At 38.2% G+C, this 19,621-nt stretch overlaps 1 protein-coding gene across 1 annotated transcript; it reads right to left on the bottom strand.

Annotated features, from left to right (window-relative positions):
* Nucleotides 1-577: 577 nt before the first annotated feature.
* stmn1b (stathmin 1b) lies at nt 578-4,353 on the bottom strand. Its single transcript, XM_067448167.1, has 5 exons — nt 4,244-4,353; nt 2,515-2,560; nt 2,209-2,381; nt 1,943-2,134; nt 578-1,830 (listed from the first exon to the last, which is right to left on the bottom strand). Exons 2-5 carry the CDS (start codon nt 2,528-2,530, stop codon nt 1,765-1,767), a joined length of 447 nt encoding a protein of 148 aa, XP_067304268.1. The 5' UTR covers nt 2,531-2,560; nt 4,244-4,353; the 3' UTR covers nt 578-1,764.
* Nucleotides 4,354-19,621: the final 15,268 nt, after the last annotated feature.

Genomic DNA, 19,621 nt, shown 5'->3' with positions numbered 1-19,621 from the left:
AGGTGCGAGAGCCACTGATACAAGATGTGTATATATTTTGGGATATATTAGATGATGCTACTGTGTGTAAATTTGCAAATTTACCATACATTCAGAATTAACAGCAGATTTGGCAGAAGTCACATGTAGACATATGTAATTAATTCAATTTAAAGGTAGTTTTAATGTACACATTGTCTAATATGTACACATTGTGAATTTTCTGTTTTCACTTCTTGTTCTAAACTAGGCTTATGTCATCGCCCACACAGGCACTCACGCTGACAATGTGTCCTTGTCAAATTCTGTTAACAGTGGAAACAAAGATCCACATTGTGAATTTAGACACAGGAAGGCAAAATATTTCTGTCAGTCAAGTAATATTAGCATATTCCCATGCACTTTGCAGTATTGTTCCAGCATAAAGTTGTCAAAGAGGCAGAGTAAAAATTATTCAAAACCTCTTGTTGTAAACTGAATTGTATGTCATATTGGTAGGTTTTTCTGTCTACAGTACTCTGAGTGACTGAAAAATAACAGCGTGTGGATGACTGGAGGTCATTTGAGTTGCATACCCTTTCTGACACAGACAAGCACATGATTTCAATTTTATTTTATTCAATTAAAAAACACTTATTCACACAACGTTACTGGACATGATCTAATTTTTGGATGCATGTAATTGCTTCTACTAAGGGAGTTCAGAATTTGGAAATAAGGTATAATTCATTTTTAGAAAAGATTGATGCACTATTTCTGAACACAATAATGCGACAGCATGTGGACAACAAGCCATTCATCATTGCAAAGCTGTTTACAACTTCCATCAATTTTCATGCATGTAACTATTTTGGCAACAAATGGTAAAATAATAATAGTTGTCAATGTCAACAACATTTTTTATTTTATTTTTAAACCATGTTAAGATGATTTAAAAAAAAAAAAAAAAAAAAAAAACCTTTTCTAATACCTGTTTGGCAAGCTCAAAACCACTAGATGCCAGTATAGTTCAAATAGTCTCAAGCCATGTATTTTATTAGATTTTTTTTTAATCACACCTTATCTGAATACATTGAAACGCAGTTTGTTTTTCCATTAGCACATATTAGGTATGAATTACTACAGGTTTGATCTAGAAAAGGAAATGCTTGTGGATAATGTTTAGCATTAACACTAAGAATCCCATGCATATTATAAAAGTACATCAAAAGTGTCCCAAAAGATTGATTATTTTGGCAAAATCTTTTTCTTTTTTTTTTCTATATAGAGTTCCAGAAACTGCCATTCATCTCGATAATGTACAAATTTTAAGAAGGAATTTTACTCCACATTACACTCTGGCTGACTGCAGATCAACAAAGAGGCCGTGGCAAAACTGGTACCATAACAAACAACTGTGCAACTTTATTAAGCTCAAAGGATGGCAGTACTGACATACAAGGGAACAGGTGGACTTGCACAATGCAATATACCAAGTATATATTAGACCTATGCATAACACAGGCATGCTTCCCTATCAGTAAAACACTGCTCGTTTTAAATGCTATCGAGCTGCAACTGGACAAATCTACAAGTTAGAGGGGATGATGAAAGACAACTGAATACACATAAACTGATGAAATGTTGTGCACCAGCTTTTCCCCAAAACTCCTTAATAAAAAAGTGGCAAGTACATGGATCCAAACATGGAAAACAGGCCATTTAATGGAACAAAAAATAAATCTTTGGATACATTAAAAAACCCAATACTATACCCTAAATGAAAAGGAAAATGAGAGGGGAAACTTAGTTGTCCCCCTCGCCCCCCTCTTTTGTTTCTTTGTTCTTTCGTACCTCTTCAAGCTTCTTGTCCTAAAATAAAGAAACAAACATCCATTAAAACACGTACATAAACATGTATTATTCAATAGAACTAAAGCTTTATGGATTAATATACAATACATACTGTATGTATTCATCTCACCTTCTCTTTGAATTTCTCATTCATAGCTGCCATGCGTGCTGTGCGGTTTTCTTTGTTGGCTTCCATTTTCTGGTTTAGCTTCTCCTCTGCCATCTTGCTGAAGTTGTTGTTCTCCTCCATTGCTTTCTGAAGGACCTCCTTCTCATGCTCTCGTTTCTCAGCCAAATGCTTCAGGACCTCTGCCTCATGGTTCTAATATGAAGTGAAGAACACATGAGGACCAGAATGCAGGATAGTTCGCGATTCATTGCTAAACCATCCCTTACCTTGCGTCTCTCCTCTGCTGCATCCAGTTTTTTCTGGATCTCATCCAGAGATACCTCCTTCTTCTTTGGGGTTGAAAGTGGGAATTCTCCCTTGGCATCTGGAGCCGTGGGACTCAGGATTACTTCAAAAGCCTGTCCTGAGGCACGCTTGTCCAGTTCCTTAACCTGAAAGTCTATAAGCCGTACAGCATTGCATTTGATAACCCATGCATTTTATTTGCAGAATGACTTAATTTAGATTATGGTTATAGAGAAGCATATTGATTTCAAAATTGGAGCTTAGCTGCTCCTATTTTCACATCTTACCTCCAGAGGACGCCATTGCACTTCCAACCTTGATGGTTTCGCACACCTGCCAAATCAAAGCATATTATGATATCAGAAACATTGATGCAGCACACTTATTCTTACACACGCTTCTGTATTCTGTCACATATTGTAAACAGCTAATAACATTCATATACTGTAAACAAGCCTGAGCTATACAACAAAATTTCTATCTTCAAGGGTTATTCATTAAAAATCACTGAATGGAATCGGTCTCTGCTGTGTAAAATAAATGACTAGAAATAACACTAGTGCACTACTTTAGGGAGTGGCGTGCCACAATAGTCATGCATAATTCACTAAATGAATGCTATTATGGGAAGGAAACAAGCAAGACAAAACTCTTGTTAAAAAAATCAAAATGTACTGCCTATTTAAAGGCAATATATCCTTTTTGCTGGAAGCCAAGAGATGGACGAGTTGCTGCCAGCATAACAACTACCGGATCCATCTATTGAGATGTGCTGCCATCATCATCTAATTAAACAATAATAGTCAAATTAAAGTCTACAATATACAGAGCGTCCACTCCGGTGAAATGTATAAAATACAAATCATCATGTCTTTTTGTAATGTAATGTGATCCAACTGGCTATTGAGAGATTAAAACAAAGGGGATATTGTGTAAGAAACGAACAAAGACAAAAGGGCAGTGATCCTCGAGCTTTAGTGATTCGTCGCATATTAAGTATTAGACAAACTTGACATCTTAAATATGACCTGACAACAAATCATCGCTCGATGGCTGAAAATAAACATCCAGCATTGGTGTCTATCCGTAGGGATCCAGGATCTCATCTGGAGACAATAGATGGCCGAGATACACCCTAAACCCTCATTATAAACCCCCTGCAAAAAGCGATATTAATGCATATATTCCATAATAAATAACAATGAGAGCATAATAATGCTCAAGGTACATGCTAATATTAAATTAAACCTTTACAAATAATTGTATGGATGTAACGTGGTAGTTATTCCAGCGAACCAGATCACACCCAAATCTCTCCCCTTTCACACCAGACATTACTGCACTGCCCATTCAACAGAATAATCTCAGTGCTGACATGAAAATGCATATTGCTATGTCTAATAATCGATGTTATTGATGTATTTGAAGGTAAATTGGAAAAAATATGCAGGATTAGATCAGTTGGTGAATGCACAAACAACGAAGACAAAAGACGTAGAGACCCTTACATCACCTGTCACGCTGTATTTTGGACTAACGTTAACGTTATATGGCGGGCTTGTTGTTAAAAATTGAGGTAAAGCAGAAATCTGTTCAAGTCTGTGTCACCACCAAAATAAGCATTCAAACTAAACGAGAGCCAGCTGGCTAACGTTAACACCTCGACCATTTGCACTGATACTGCACAATTCCCTCCCGATTAAACGACGTAAACACAAAATCTTAATGATCGCGCGACGACGAGCAGTTATGTTAGGCTGCGATAGCTATTTTTAAATTCGTGGACTTTCTTATTTGCGATAACTATCCAACCACACAGAATATTCTCGATGCCCTTGTCTATTATCCAACGTTACGTCCCCTCCACAAATAGTGGGGTAAATAGTCGTGTTACTTGAAAAAAAAAAAAGAAACCTTACGAGTGTTTACGGTTTTGATACGTTATTTGCCTGTCACGTGAGGAACGGTTGGGATACATTGCAAAAATATTAAAATTTGAAAACAAAAAGCACACACCTTTCGATGAAGTGGAAATCAGAGCAGGAGTTGACCGCGCGCAGATTCCTCTATGCCTCAGCATCAACCGTTCGCGCAAAAGAGGACCAAAATGTGTTACGTCACATTTGGATATAACCAATGACTGTCGTGTGGGGAACTCTGGGATATGTAGTACGCTATCATTTCAATGGCATACAATCATAGTCATAATTTACTTTTAAATTATTGGCGTATATAAAACCGCCTACACCCTATAGGCTAATGCTTATTTATTGATTGAAACGTGTCATAAATTATAAATGGACAATAAGCACTAGTATAGAACAATTGAAATTTAAATTTAGAGGAATAAAATAGCCTAAGTTGAGACTTTTTAAGCAAATTTTGTTTACTTAAAAAGTAACTCCAAGACGATGTGGGATGAGGCTTTATTACACCTGACCTCACCCCTAGTAGTCATACAGAGATGACTACAGCCAATTTAAAGTATTAGAACAAAGGAGCAACACGTGACCTAATTGTTTTTAGACCAAAGCAATCGGGTAATTAACAGTTCATTTTGCATTAGTGATTGTATTGCTTCTGTGCTTTCCAATGCCTCAATGAATCCTCTGTCATTGCATGAACTTTAGCTAAATGGCAGAGCTGATATTCTCAGCATGCGTTTCAAGCTGACTGGTTTTTACTGTCTTGTGGCTGGTGTTTGTTTCTTTGTCGCTGGATGGACTTGGTCTCTGCTTGAGAAAGGCAAATGTTTGGAGTCAGTTATGTTGTTCTGATTATTTTAAAAGCAATAATATTACTTAGCAGATGCTCTTATCCAAAGGGAAAATGCAACATTTAATGTCATGCATTTGCATTTTATTAGATAAAAATATCTAATATAAGTTAAATATCTCTATTATTTTCCTAGGCCTCATCTTGGTCCAAAAGTGCTTGTATCATGCTCTGCCAGTCTCCTCTCTGCCCCACCCTGGATCTCATTCATCCTGTATAAGGGGGGAGACATTTAGTAAGCTGCCCAGGGAAAAGGGGGGAGCAGATGGTGTTTAGACGCCTCGCCCTGTCTAGGGTCTCTGGAGTCTTACACAAAGACACAAAGAAAAAAGAAAAAACCTGCCAAGGAAATTATTGGGATGGTCACTGGGGGCAAAGGCTACAATAAAAGCTTTTTTAGCATTTTAAATGAGTATAGATTTTAATTTAACCAGCAGGCCTTTCATACGTGCTACACGTGTTGCTTACCACACATGTTGCTGATTGGAATTAAGCAAGTAATGCTAGTGTTATGCATGTATCTATGCATGCATTTATGTGTGTGTGTGTGTGTGTGTGTGTGTGTGTGTGTGTGTGTGTGTGTGTGTGTGTGTGTGTGTGTGTGGGTGTGTGGGTGTGTGGGTGTGTGTGTGTGTGTGGGTGGGTGGGTGGGTGGGTGGGCTGGTAATCCCTACGTTAAGGGGAAAAAATGTCCCAACAAAGATGGCAATATCCAAAATCCTTGTCCTTGTGGGGACATTTTTTGGTCCCCATGAGGAAAATATCTTATAAATCATACAGAAGGAGTTTTTTTTTTTTTTTTGAGAAAGTAAACATGCAGAATATTTTCTGTGATGGGTAGGTTTAGGGGCAGGGGCAGTGAAGGGGGATAGAAAATATGGTTTGTACCGTATGAAATCCATTACGCCTATGGAAAGTCCCTATAAAACATGGAAACACTTTGTGTGTGTGTGTGTGTGTGTGTGTGTGTGTGTGTGTGTGTGTGTGTGTGTGTGTGTGTGTGTGTGTGTGTGTGTGTGTGTGTGTGTGTGTGTGTGTGTGTGTGTGTGTGTGTGTGTGTGTGTGTGTGTATACATACATACATAGATGTTCAGACACCAAAACATTCCAACGAACGATGGATTAAATATAGTCTTTTAGTACAGTCTAAAATTGTCAATATAAATTGATCATGATGAAAAACATGTCCTATTGATTTCTTTGTTATGTCAGCCTTATTATAATTCGGCTAAGCCTAATAACTGACACTTGATCTGTTAAAATGTTTTTAAAGCTAATTTGCCAGATGTGCACTTTGACTGACCCATGTGCATCAGATGTGCATAGACTTAATGCCAAAATACATTCTGATAAATGCATTTGAATGTCTATTGGCTAGATTGAGAATCAAACTGCCTGCAGGCAGACAGACTGACAGAGAGATACTGTGCGTTTAATTTCCCATCGCTGACAGTGACCCAGTTTACAGAACCACTGAGCTGTGAGCTCTCTCTCTCTCTAATGGACCACTGAATCCACACTAGCCTGAACATGTAGCAAAAAAAACACCTCTACTTAAATGCTGGTATGCAATATGCAATGTTTGCCTTTTTTTGAGAGAGAGAGTTTTTTTTAGTGCCTAGACTGAAGTCATCAAATTTTTAGTTGGATCCTTGGATGATGTCATGAAACGTAATGTCATAGTGTTATGTAATGATCCTCCTCTTTGGACAGAGTGGGGGATGTTAGCTCCCATATGAGCGATGCTCCTCCCCTACTCTAACCACAATAACATACTGGTTGCACATGCTTTTACACACAAACACATCCCCTCCTAATGTCTTTCTCCTGAGAGAAAGGAAACCTACATTTAAAATGTAATTAAAATAAAACAACAAATAGAAAAGACACCTGTCCTTGCCCACATTACATGCTAACAATAAAAAAAAAACATGCTAATATATATATATATACACACATACACAAAAAAAATGTATCCAGTCAAATTTCTTCATTTAAAAAAAAAAAAACAGTATGTGAGAGCCTGTCATTGACTGGCTTTATCATGCTCATTCATCACTCTAATGTTTTAAGCAGTTAATGCAGTGTAAAGCATTAGTTTGCCATTACATCACTTGGGTCCATGTTTAACATGCGCTCTGTGCTGCCTCCATTAGGGGCTGAATAAGCTAGTGGTGATTTACAGATTAGCCCTCATCTCTGTGTTAGGATGTCCAGCACTCCAGACTTTCTATTTTATTTATTTATTTTCATTTTATTTTTGGCCCCTGTGACCTGAGTGAACCTGAGTTCAAATGCCCCAAGATAAAGTAGACTTTGGTGTTAAATGTTTATCTAGGCACATACAGGTCCTTCTCAAAACATTTGCATATTGTGATAAAGTTCATTATTTTCCATAATGTAATAATAAAAATTAAACTTTCATATATTTTAGATTCATTGCACACCAACTGAAATATTGCAGGTCTTTTATTGTTTTAATACTGATGACTTAGCCAGAAAAAATTAATAGACATGCAATTAAGACCACTTAATATGGAAGCCCATTTCCGCCACAGAATAAAAAACATTGTAAAAAGGTAATTACAGTTTTTTTTATCTGACAATTCTTATTTCTATGAATTATACATTTGCAACTTTTGATATTTTGCAAATTTTGATATTAAGTGTTCCTTAAAGTTCCATGAAATCAAAATTGATAATTTATTGACCTTCAAAAATTGAACGAAAAAAAATGAACGAGGCATTGCGATGCAACATGCTACAATGCAACATCATCATGCACCTTTTCTGAAAGACAAATGTTATGGTTTATAATGTTTACTTTGATATGTTCAGTGTTGACAGCCTCAAACAGTTGAGGCATGTCATGTCAAAAAAATGCACCTGGTGCAAATATGTTGGATGGGTTTATTATAAGCAATGAGTTTGTCTAATTTGAGTTAGCCTATACAGTTGCTTACTGATGATACATAACAACACAGCTAAAAGTATACTAATACTTTGGACCTTTTACTGAAAGTATGCTTTCACAAGCACCTGTAACAGCTGTGTTTATGATGTTTATGATATAGGCGCATGCCTCATACTATACTTGCAGCAATATCCTCCCAGTCTCTCTCTTGATCCAACACAAGTGATTTTAACTGCCGTTCATTGACTGGCCACTAGAGACAGGCTCCAAAAGGGAGTCAATCTCATAGACTAAACAGGCTCCAAAAGGCAGTCAACCCCCCCCCCCCCCCCTCCATTTTATAACTCATCCATTTAAATAATATAAAGCCTTAAAATGTTGCATAATTAAGGGTGTAGTGGTTGAGTGACAGGTGAATTGACGGTGAATCCTCTAGCATCACGTAACCTCAGCTCCACTCACTCTTTGCCCATTTTCGGTTATCCGGGAGTGAACGCTCTGCTAAGATGGTGACGGCCAGCACCGACCACTTTGACACTTCAGACACTACATCTATAGTTTTATACAGTCCATGGTTTAACTCCACTTTTAGACATTTGGACTGGATTTGAAATCCTAAAAATGCTGCCTTCGACTGCAAGACATCAAGGCACATCCGAATCCAATGTTAGCTTTACTTCCTTTCTCCTGCGATACCTTCCTCTGATCGATTTATGAAGGCATGCATAGATGTATCCTTAGCTGCATTATGGTATCCCACAATCCGGTGCTTTTCATTCTGCGACAGTTGACCTAAAAATGACCATTTTAGTTTATTTTTTATTCCTTGGCTGAAACTGCTTACTGCATGCAGTTCACTGCAAGGTTTCAACTAAATGTATCAACTAATGTTTGACTTACTATTGTGGACAATATTCATAATTTGCTTGGCATAATCATTACAGTGACTTTTACCACAAAGCATGCTTCTCCAGGAGCAGATGACATTAAACCCACTGTCTCTCCACAATCTAAACTGCTCTCTTTGGCACATTTCCTATTGTGTCTCTCCCAGTGGTGCCCAAGTGGAAAAATACCAGCGTCTCCTAGGCGGGTGCTGACGGTTGCTCCAGTATAAAGTTGTAATGCTGCTGGTAGCTGCCTCGATCAAAATGCACAATGGAGAGGCAGATATCAGCTGCCTAGTTTTCTCTGGCCCAGAACGTCATGCCAACATTTTAACAAAAGGTCTGATTATAACGGTCAGAAAGCGGGTGAGATGAATACCCGCCTAGTCGGTCACAAGGGAGGAGGTAAATTTGGTTAAATCTGTCTCCTAGTCTTTTATCCCTATGCAATGAATGACACCAAATGCATTGTAAACCGACCAGGGAACAAGTGCTGTATAACAGCAATTGAACTCGTTACTGCCTTTTTAATTATAGGCACAGACCAAACAGTGTTCGATTCCTAAACAAATGACCCCAGTGAGACGGTTCGTTTTAGAGAATCAAAATTATCGGGGCAGTCCGAACACATAGGCCTACAGTTCACAACTGAATGTGAGATTTGAATTATTGTAGTTTCATTGTAATGGTTTCAGTAAGTTATTAAACTTCATTGTGCTACTTGATTTTCACATTTCTTTATTTAGATTGGGAGATGCTTTTATACAGTAGGCTACACTGAAAGTATGCAGAAACTATGTGGGTTCCTTGAAAATAAAAGCCCATGACCTTGCCGTTGATCACGCCATGTTAATGCCAGAAACTTATTTATGCTAAGCTGAGACATTCAGGCTTTTATGTTAGCTTGAAGCTGACCCTTTGAGTCAGAACATCAAGAGGACACTTGTGTTCAGTAATGATTTTCAAATGATCCACTCATCCACTCGTTTTGATGTTATTTAAATTACTGGTTCTCAACAGGTTGGTCTAAAGAGAATAAATGGCGCTAAATGCAACAATCATGCAAACAATTTTTATTTTTATTTTTGTAAATGAATAATAGTAAAAATTATGTATTATTATTATTATTATTAAGCCAAGTGGTATTAGTATCATTATTATTGGAGCATTTTTACTCTTCCCTAATTTATTATTAAACAAATTTGGTATGGTGTTTGGATGCCACTTCATGTCCAATGTAAATTCTAATGCAAAACCAGCTGCAAACCACTTATTTCACCCATATACGCATATCTCGGGTCTTTAGTCACCCGGGACATCATTCACTACCCTCCTCCTCATTCATTCATTCTTTTTTTTTTTAAGTTAGACATCAAACTTCCTAGTATTGCTCAATCAATCAATTATAAACAGTAATATCAACAACAAAATATCAATGGTCGCTAGGTGTGTAATGGTGTAAATATATATTTTTCTGCACAGCTATAATTGAATCTTTGAATAAGTGCTATTCACCTTTATTCTACAAGGTGGCAATGTCTGATCAACAAAGACTAAGTGGCGTTTCACTCATAGTTACCCAAGGCAGAAAACAAAAGAATAAGAAGAATCATCAGCAAAACTTGAAATGGCTCAGGAATTTACTGCTGAGCCAGTACGGAACGCAATCAAATATTAGTGTTACTATTAGCGAATATGAGCCAGATTCTGAATGTACTGGGAAATAAGCTCTCACAAGGGTAACAGACGCCTGTGCGTGTAAACCTCACTCCTCTGATCTCACGAGACGCTCCAGAGGTTGCAGCCTTTAGCGTCCCTGTAAGAGCGCCCCACTCTCGCTTGGAGCGGGCGGCTTGAACATGAGGGATTACACGAGGATAGTGATGATGGTATAAAACATCTGCTCAAACTAAACCCTTCCAACATCCAAAAGATAACAAAATATGCTTTATTTTATTCTTCTGTAATTGTTACTCTATCAGGAGCATTTTCTATTTTCACGACTGGTAGGGGCCGCCGGGCCGGGGCCATCCGTGTTAGATCTGTGTCGCTAAAGACCCAAATTTGTAATGATTGGTGAAACATTCATGCATTTAAGGGTTAAGCCATTGCAAATTTTAAACCAATGAAAGCCATTTTTCCTATCTTGGATTACTGTGGCTCAAACAATAAATCACATTTAGGAATTCATTGTAGTTTTCGCCAAGAGGTCTGACTTAATGTTTGTCTGCATGTCTTTTTCCATCATTGCATCTCTGTCTCTCTATCCATTGCGCTCACTTTGGCTTACCCCTCCTTCTCTTGCTCCATCTCTTACTTTTTCTCTCTGTCTCTCTACCTCAGGCAGTCTGACTGGCACGTTAAACGGCATGTGCCGTGCGTCTGAGTTGGCACTGCCACCCCACACCCCTGTGCTGCAAAAGCTGCCGATTATTTTTCATTGGCTCACATCAACACATGATCACTTGCAACAGCACAACAAATTCCTCTGCCCTAGTAGAGCCAAGAAGCCACAAAATACTATTAGGCTCAGGACCAAAGAAAAGGTCGCTCCTCGGTTAAGGTCTTATCACCGGTGTCTGTATTACAGAAGATCTGAGGTCAACTGCCTGGGGTGGTGACTAATAGCTGTGCTTTTACGCAACGTGTAGTTATTAACTGATGAAGCATGCTTCTTGTCTGCACCGCATGTGGGCATGTGATAGCATCTCACTGCTGTGAGGATGTAGGCTTTGTTTTCAGCTTTGCTTCAGGCTTCACCCAATCCACCTCCACGGTGTCCCTCCATGTTGTGCTTCAAATACGAACAGAGTCACATGATGCGATCAGGCAGTTGTTGTCGTCTGACCCCTGTCCTTGCATGATTTCTGAAAACATCAAATGAAAGAGTCTTGAGCATGTACCTTGCGCAAAACATATACAGACATATCTGTAAGTGAGTTTTTTTTAGCAACATAGTGCATTTTTTAATCATGGTGGTTTCCTGGGCAACGTGTTACCATAGCAACGACAAAGGCGGGGGGAGGGACTACGCTCCCTCACAGCATATTTGGGTGCCTCATGCAAGCTAACACCATACTCAGACAGCCAGACACAAAGTCAATGCATGTGCTTGATATATCAAAGGAGGGGGGTCACAATATTGCTGTATTTGATGTCTCACTGAATCTGCCTTATACTATCCCTTATAGAAATAATGAGTGCATTCAGTAAATGTTGGATTTTGTGGGATTTCTGGGACGTGTGTGTGTGTGTGTGTGTGTGTGTGTGTGTGTGTGTGTGTGTGTGTGTGTGTGTGTGTGTGTGTGTGTGTGTGTGTGTGTGTGTGTGTGTGTGTGTGTGTGTGTGTGTGTGTGTGTGTGTGTGTGTGTGTGTGTGTTTTATTACAAAATGCATGCAATATAAAATAAAATATGCTATAAATACATTCTAATATACATGTGAAACAGGTTTCATTACATTTCCAAATATTTGATTGTACAATAATTAATGATCTAACCCATGCTATATTATATATTTAAAAAGCTATTTGTTGCTTGTTTTCGTCTTTAAATATGACATGAATGATATTCGAAATACGATATTCAGCTTATAAAGAAACAGAGCAGTTTAAACAATACAAACTCTATTTCCTATCCCATAGGGAAGTTCAAATTTCAGCGTATTGTTATGTGAAAGCAAATGCTTATTAAGAAAGTTTCTGTATCATTTATACTATGCTTTTTGTTTGGTACTAATCTGCATTTTAAATGTAATACTATTTAATGCTTATTTAGACAAACTTAAGAATATATCAAATTATCAGGGTCTATATAAACCCTCTGGTGTCATTTTCATTGCGGATTCGTCACAGATGTTGTCCTAGAATGGCACAGATGGGCAGATGTTTAAAAAGCAGTCTCTCATGATTAGAAGTCTCCTTTAATCTTTATAGGATGGAGTTTGGCTGTTGCCCTCATCAAGCCTGCACTACAGAGCCAAGAGTAGGAGGGACTCCATAATGTCAGCAGCCGTCACCGTTATTTCTGCTTAGTAATCAGTGAGACTGAGGCCATGATCAGCAGGATGTTTTGGATGATTGAGAGTGTGAAAGATAAAATGGGTGATTCACAGTAAACCCGAATAAGTTGGCAAAACTCAAGCAAACAAAACAAAAACAAACAAAAAAACCTGAGGCAAATAGGTAGGCCTACATCATTTTTTTTAAGTTAAGAAATTTAAGTAAGCAGAAGCGGCCTTTTTTTCATTTTGTACTCATACATTTTAATTGCTCCAAACTTCAAATATTTGAGTAAGCTAATTCATAAAAGTATAACCTTAAAGGGTTAGTTCACCCAAAAATGAAAATTAATTAATTTAATAATTAATTAATTTTTAACCCTTAATTTTTCATCCTCATTCAGCCACTGAGATGGACTTTGTATCGACGTCTTTAGTGCCTTTATGGGTCTTGTGAGTGGGAATGTACTGAATGCCAATGGAGGCCTTTCTGAAGCCTTTCTCAGCCATCAGCTTTCAACAAAAATATCTTCATTTGTGTTTCGAAGATGAACGAAGGTCTTACGGGTGTCCAACAACATGAGGGTGAGTAATTAATGAAATAATTTTCATTTTTGGGTGAACTAACCCTTTAAATACTTTTGGTAGTGGAAACTTGGCTAGCTTTAACAGCTTGCTTATTGATAACACAATGCTTTTATATCATTAGCATGAGTACAGCAAATAGAATCAGTACACCAATAGACCATTAAATATACTGTATATCTCAAAACCAAGCTCATGCTCCATGAGCTTGATGGTAAATCCCAGCCCAGTTTCAGTTAAATTTAATTTTGTCCAAATTAAAAGAAAAAAGTCCATAGTTTTGGAAGTCTATCACGAGGAAACCATTATTAAAAGCACACAATAATGATAAAATAGACCCATAGGCCTATACCCTATATCTTCAATATATGGATAATTCACTAAAAATACAAATTCTATAATTTACTCACCTTCATTACAAACCATAAATTTCTTCCATAGACAACAATATGCCTTTCAGACGTTGAATCACACAGGAGTGTGTTCATAAATAGTTATATTTCTGAAGAAATTTAAGTCACTGTAAAAATACATTTTCTGTAAATCATGTCTGTCATTTCATGCTGTTTTCTGTGATGTGTCTTGTCCTTTGAGGAGCTTGGAAAAGAGTAGCGTACATTTAACATGACGATACATCTTGCACGTGAGTTTTGATTTGTATTCCTCTGACGAAGCAAGTCGGTTTGGAATGACATTAATGACCTTTTCAGCTAAATACTTTTCTCAAACGCTACACTGTCGTGAATTTGTTTCCTACTAACAAACCCACAATAACGCTCACTGCCAGCGTTCAACAAGCATCGAATAGTTTTTTTCACCCTGGCTTGTTTATGTCTACTCCAATATAGCTGCCCTACCTACAAATAAGATCAGTCCATTTGTATTGATTGTGTACTTAAGAACAGCTTCACGCGCCTCCTTACTTCCCGTAAAAAGCCATGCTAAGTATATTATGGCATTGTACTTTTATTGCAGAGAAACACATGGTCACCCTCTTATTGTTTCATATTGAAAACAAATGGCGTGTAGCTTGCAATAACCACGCGGGTACAGTGGCTCCATCTGGTGGTGAACAGACAGCTCATTGTGATTAAAAGGGTTCTGAGGTACAGCAAGTTTCAATTGATTTTCACATACTGGCCCCTTTCGGTATCATACGTTTTCGATATTTGCGTATATACATAAAGAGCTTAATAGATTGACTGTCTTTGTAATGTTAGATACAATACACACATTGTGTGACTTCATGATGTGTTTTTAACAGCACAGTTACTGCAGTGTAAAAACATACAAAGGCAATTTTATCCCAGTTTGGCAATTACAACATTTTACACTGATAAATAGCAGTCATCAGCATAGAGTATAAATGGAACGATAATGTAAAATACAAGTATTAAACTAGACAAAAATTGACATCCCAAAACGTCCCGCGTTCAAAAGCTAAATAATACACTTTTCTCACTTGTCATGACACAGACAATTAAAAAAAAGATCCCTCTGGACTTGTCAAACATCACAGTCATATATCCCTCCATTCAGTTTGCATGATTACAGACCTTTAAAAGGCTATGGCTCTTGGACACCTTCGCACCACATTTACAAAAAAGAAACAATACTCACTGTTTTATCATATTGTTTAGATTAGCTCAATTATTAACTCGAGGTCATATGTATTTTCGAGAACATGTATTTTCCACTGACATCGACGATCTAAACATAAACATATATTTTAAGTACACTCCCTTCGGTAAGGGCACTCTTTACATCACATACAGTATGAGAGTTTATAGAGAAAGTGGACTTTTTTTAAGTTATAAAACCCTTCTTACTAAGATTACATGAGTTTATTATTTTTAATATGCTGAACCATTCAAGTTTTAACTTGAAATCAGTGTGCATTTTGAATATTTATTAAAACATTGCAGTAGTATTTTTTTCTTTCGTATCCTACTCTGAACTGTTCTTTTCCCTTGCTGTCTTTTCATACGCCATATTTTTTCTCCAGGTTTGGCAGTTATAATTTATTTACTCACATTTTTTTTTCTTTTTTTTTGCAAAATCATTTTTTATATCCTTTTTTTGAAGGCTGAAGATAATGCTACATGACGCTTGAATATTCGCACACATCTGCTTGTATCTCTTCACAGTTACCCTTTCCAAAGACTGAGGCGATTTTCAAAGATACGTTACTAAGATCACATATCATACAATATCAAACCACAACTGAATGTATACAGTACATAACTCACAATAGTCATTATTGATAGAAAGCTCATAAAAAGAACAGCATTTTGTCAAACAAATGCGTAAAATGTATTAAAGCGTTCTTAAGCAGGTCCCCCCACGTTTTGGCTTCTCTGTGTTAAAAAAAAAAGTGAGGATTTTTCTTCGACTTCCTCTTGCAATAGTCTGCTTCCTTTCCTGTTTTTTGGACATTCTATTCTTTCATTGCACAGACCCTTTGAAGACCTTGTCCTTCATTACAGATTTTAGCTGCCCTCTGTTGCTTCCCATAATGCAGTCTGACAGGCATCAGGAACAGTCGGTAGAGGATGAGCTCCAGGGGAAAGGCGGGGGCGGCCGAGGCCCCGTCTCTGTGGTCTAGGCATAGACTCAGCCACCTAGGAGCCCTCCTTCACCTCTGGACTCTCTGTGGGAGTGGGGGGTTCCTCCGAAGACGGGGACTGAGCATTACCTGGACCGTCTGACACAGAGAGACAAAAACACACTGAGGAATAATAGGTGGTTTCATTATTATTATTCAGTACTGAAATTATCTTTGAATCCAATACCAGAGGTCCACCCCTTTTTGAATGTCCGTTATTTTTCTGATCATTTGTGATAACTAGATAAACAGTGATTCATTAATGAATCCTTGGTGAACCAATTCGGCCAATTCATTATTGACAACCGACTCAAATGACAGATTTAAATGTACAAATTTTACTCTACAAAAGAGGGAAATTTTGACAGAGCTGAGCAAAATTAGACAAAAAAGTATATTCACTTTTCAGATTTTAGTTATTTTCTTCCATTTTTATTTAAATTTGTATTAATTCCAGACAGAAAAACAGTATTTCTGTGTATAACTATTTGCATACTTTAGTGGCATCGACAACTCAATATTGCGATGTTTACTTCATTTTAGCGCTGTCGAATCAATTAATGTACAGGTCTATCGGATGTACAATCAATCAATCGCGAGTTGGCCCACCCTTTGCAGGCTTAATCAGCTTCAACTCTTCTGGGAAGGCTTTTCACAAGTTTAGGAGTGTGTTTATGAGAATTTTTGACCATTCTTCTAGAAGCACATTTGTCAGGCGCTGATGTTGGACAAGAAGGCCTGACTTTGAGTCTCCACTCTAATTCCTCCTAAAGGTGTTCTATGGGGTTGAGGTCAGGACTCTGTGCAGGCCGGTCAAGTTCCTCTACACCAAACTCACTCTTCCATGTCTTTATGACTTTGCTTTGTGCACTGGTGCGCAGTCATGTTGGAACAGGAATGGAACATCCCCAAAATGTTCCCACAAAGTTGGGAGCATGAAATTGTTGAAAATGTCTTGATTTGCTGAAGCATTAAGAGTTCCTTTGACTGGAACTAAGGGGCCAACCCCAATCACTGAAAAACAACACCACACCATAACCCCTCCACCAAACTTTACACTTGGCACAATGCAGTCAGGCAAGTACTGTTCTCCTGGCAACCGCCAAACCCAGACTCGTCTATCGGATTGCCAGAGAGATAAGCGTGATTCATCCCTCCGGTGAACATGTCTCCACTACTGTTCTTGAGTTAATCTGAAGGCCACACAAAGTTCGGAGGTCTGTAGCTATCGAATCTGCAGAAAGTTGGCGACTTCTGCACACTGTGTGTCTCAGCATGTGCCCCAGAATGCGCAGCACGACCCCTTCCTGTTCCAACATGACTGCTCGCCAGTTCATAAAGCAAGTTTCATAAAGACATGGATCAGTGAGTTTGGTGTGGAGAAACTTCACTGACCTGCACAAAGTCCTGACCTCAACCCGATAGAACACCTTTGGGATGAACTAGAGTGGAAACTGTGAGAAAGGCCTTCTTGTCCAACATAATTTTCTGACCTCACAAAAGTGCTTCTAGAAGGTCAACACTTAAGGTCAACAGAAAGTCCCAAAACTTGTATAGTATATAAAATGTGTAATATTATGTTAGAATTATATTTATTTATTCTTATATATTAAACAAAATCAAAAGTATAAAAGAGTTACCTGTGAGAGATAGTTCTGCCAGTTTAAGAGGCAGATCAGGAGGGACTCCAACAGGGGAGCCCAGGATGTCGGGCAGTGCATTACGGCGACCAGAGCGGCCCGATGAGGCAAAATCCAACACCGGCTCCACTTCTGTCATCGCTAAAGAAAAGACAGTGCTGACATGAGGCTTGCAAACAGTACAGTTTGAACAACAGATGATTATCTGAATAAAGCACATGCACAAATCCTGTCTGACCACTAGATGGAGGTGGCACCCCAGAAATAGTTTCTCGCCCACAGGACGAAAAACAGAATTATATAAGCAAACATTTTTATGCTTGACCCATCTCGACGGTTCCATCGTGGCCCGGGGCTCGTCTTTCACAAGCACAAATAGGCCACTCTACAGAACGCAAAGCCTTCCCAAATCACTCTCTATTCTCTCAGTCAGGAAGCAGTTGCCTTGGCAACAAGATGGATCACCTATATTGCATAGCAACAGGTAATCTCTTCTGACAGTGCTGAGATGCACTTTTGCTGTTTTCTTTTGGCACAGCTGTGGCAAGATACAAATTAGCCATTTGTCCATGTGATTTCTTTCACTGTGAGTATATCTACTTACATATGGGTAGACATGACCACATGCATGTACTCACATGTCTTAAATACACTCTCATAAAAAAATGTCCAGTGGAGGTACAATTTTGTTCCTTGGGGAACAAAACGTATAACTGCACCTTTAAAGGTACATAATCGGTCCTTAGGGTACAATTATTAGCCTGACAAGCCAGACCCACATCAAGATTTTTGGTCTGGAAACTCACCATAGACAGGGCTCAATCCGAGGGGCGGATAAACGGTTGTCTTTCAAACTCCCTCTGCACGCAATTGGATAGCGCTAGAACCAACCAGAGCAACGAAGGTAAAGCAGAGCTAGTAGACAGATTAAACTTTCGCATTATCTGGTCGGCAAAACTCAGAACACATCTTCCCTTCTTAAGAATGACTTCAGTGCTGTTCTTTGTTCTTTTCTCAGAGAAAAGCTTAACTCCAAGTCCTCCAGAGTCACGGTCAAAGGTGAAAGACCGCCGTTCGACAGTTGCTGTGTTTACTAAGAGCACACAAGCGCAACTCGGCCGTCATTATGTTAAGCCCCACCCACCGACTCTATACACAATATGATTGGCCCAACCAGAGTTTGGTTTATACAGCTCAGAACTGTTTTGAGAGTTGCTAGACGACACTCGCTGGCAGATTAGATTTTCTGCCGCTAGGGTGCTTCTAGATTTCTAGGCCATACAATTATACCATTGTTTTCCTCAGTTCGGTCCTAATAAGTCACTGTCCTGCAGAGTTTGGTTCCAACCCTGAAAGACGTCTATAGAAGCTCTTATTGAGAACAGGTTTAGATTTTGATGTTTTATTGAAAAAGTTTGGTCACCATTATGGTGATCAGTATTTCTTTTAGTTGGGCAGTTTGACTTGAATTTTTATGTGAGTTTGTGGTTTAGTTACAGTGTAAACAAAACATAATTGTTCAAAACAAAAGAAGCCATAAACAAAAAGTATCATGAAGAATAATGTTTAACTAAACTCACCACTGAATAAAATTATATTAAATAATATTCACCAACAATACTTTCTTACCACAGATCAAATGTTCTGAATTTAGATTTTTTTTAAAAACATTTTAAGGGGGAAAAGTTTAGAGACACACAGATATCAAGAATCAACAATGGTGACATACCTAATGCTGCAATGCATGCTGGGAGCCATTAGTTGTATACTGAGGTCTCAAGGACTGAACTTGCCTACCCCTGATTTAGAGGTACAAAAATGTACCCCTAAGGGTACAGCCCCGGTGACGGCCACTTTATTTTTTTATTTTTATTTTTTTGAGTGTATAGTGAATTATTCCATGTGACGAGTCCATCTTTGGACCATCCATCAAACTGATTAAATGATTAAATCAAGGACAATTCAATAAGCTCATAATATCTGGTCCAT

Source organism: Pseudorasbora parva, chromosome 7 (genome assembly GCF_024679245.1).
Source record: "Pseudorasbora parva isolate DD20220531a chromosome 7, ASM2467924v1, whole genome shotgun sequence".
NCBI classification, from domain to species: Eukaryota; Metazoa; Chordata; class Actinopteri; order Cypriniformes; family Gobionidae; genus Pseudorasbora; species Pseudorasbora parva.
This window is presented reverse-complemented; position numbering and strand designations above follow the sequence as displayed.

What these genes read in the sequence shown, in the direction of transcription:
- stmn1b (XM_067448167.1), bottom strand. An exon ending in CAGCAGAGGAGAGACGCAAG is followed by an intron (nt 2,135 to 2,208) that starts GTAAGGGATGGT and finishes ACTTCATATTAG; the next exon opens with AACCATGAGGCAGAGGTCCT. An exon ending in ATGAGAAATTCAAAGAGAAG is followed by an intron (nt 1,831 to 1,942) that starts GTGAGATGAATA and finishes TCTTTATTTTAG; the next exon opens with GACAAGAAGCTTGAAGAGGT.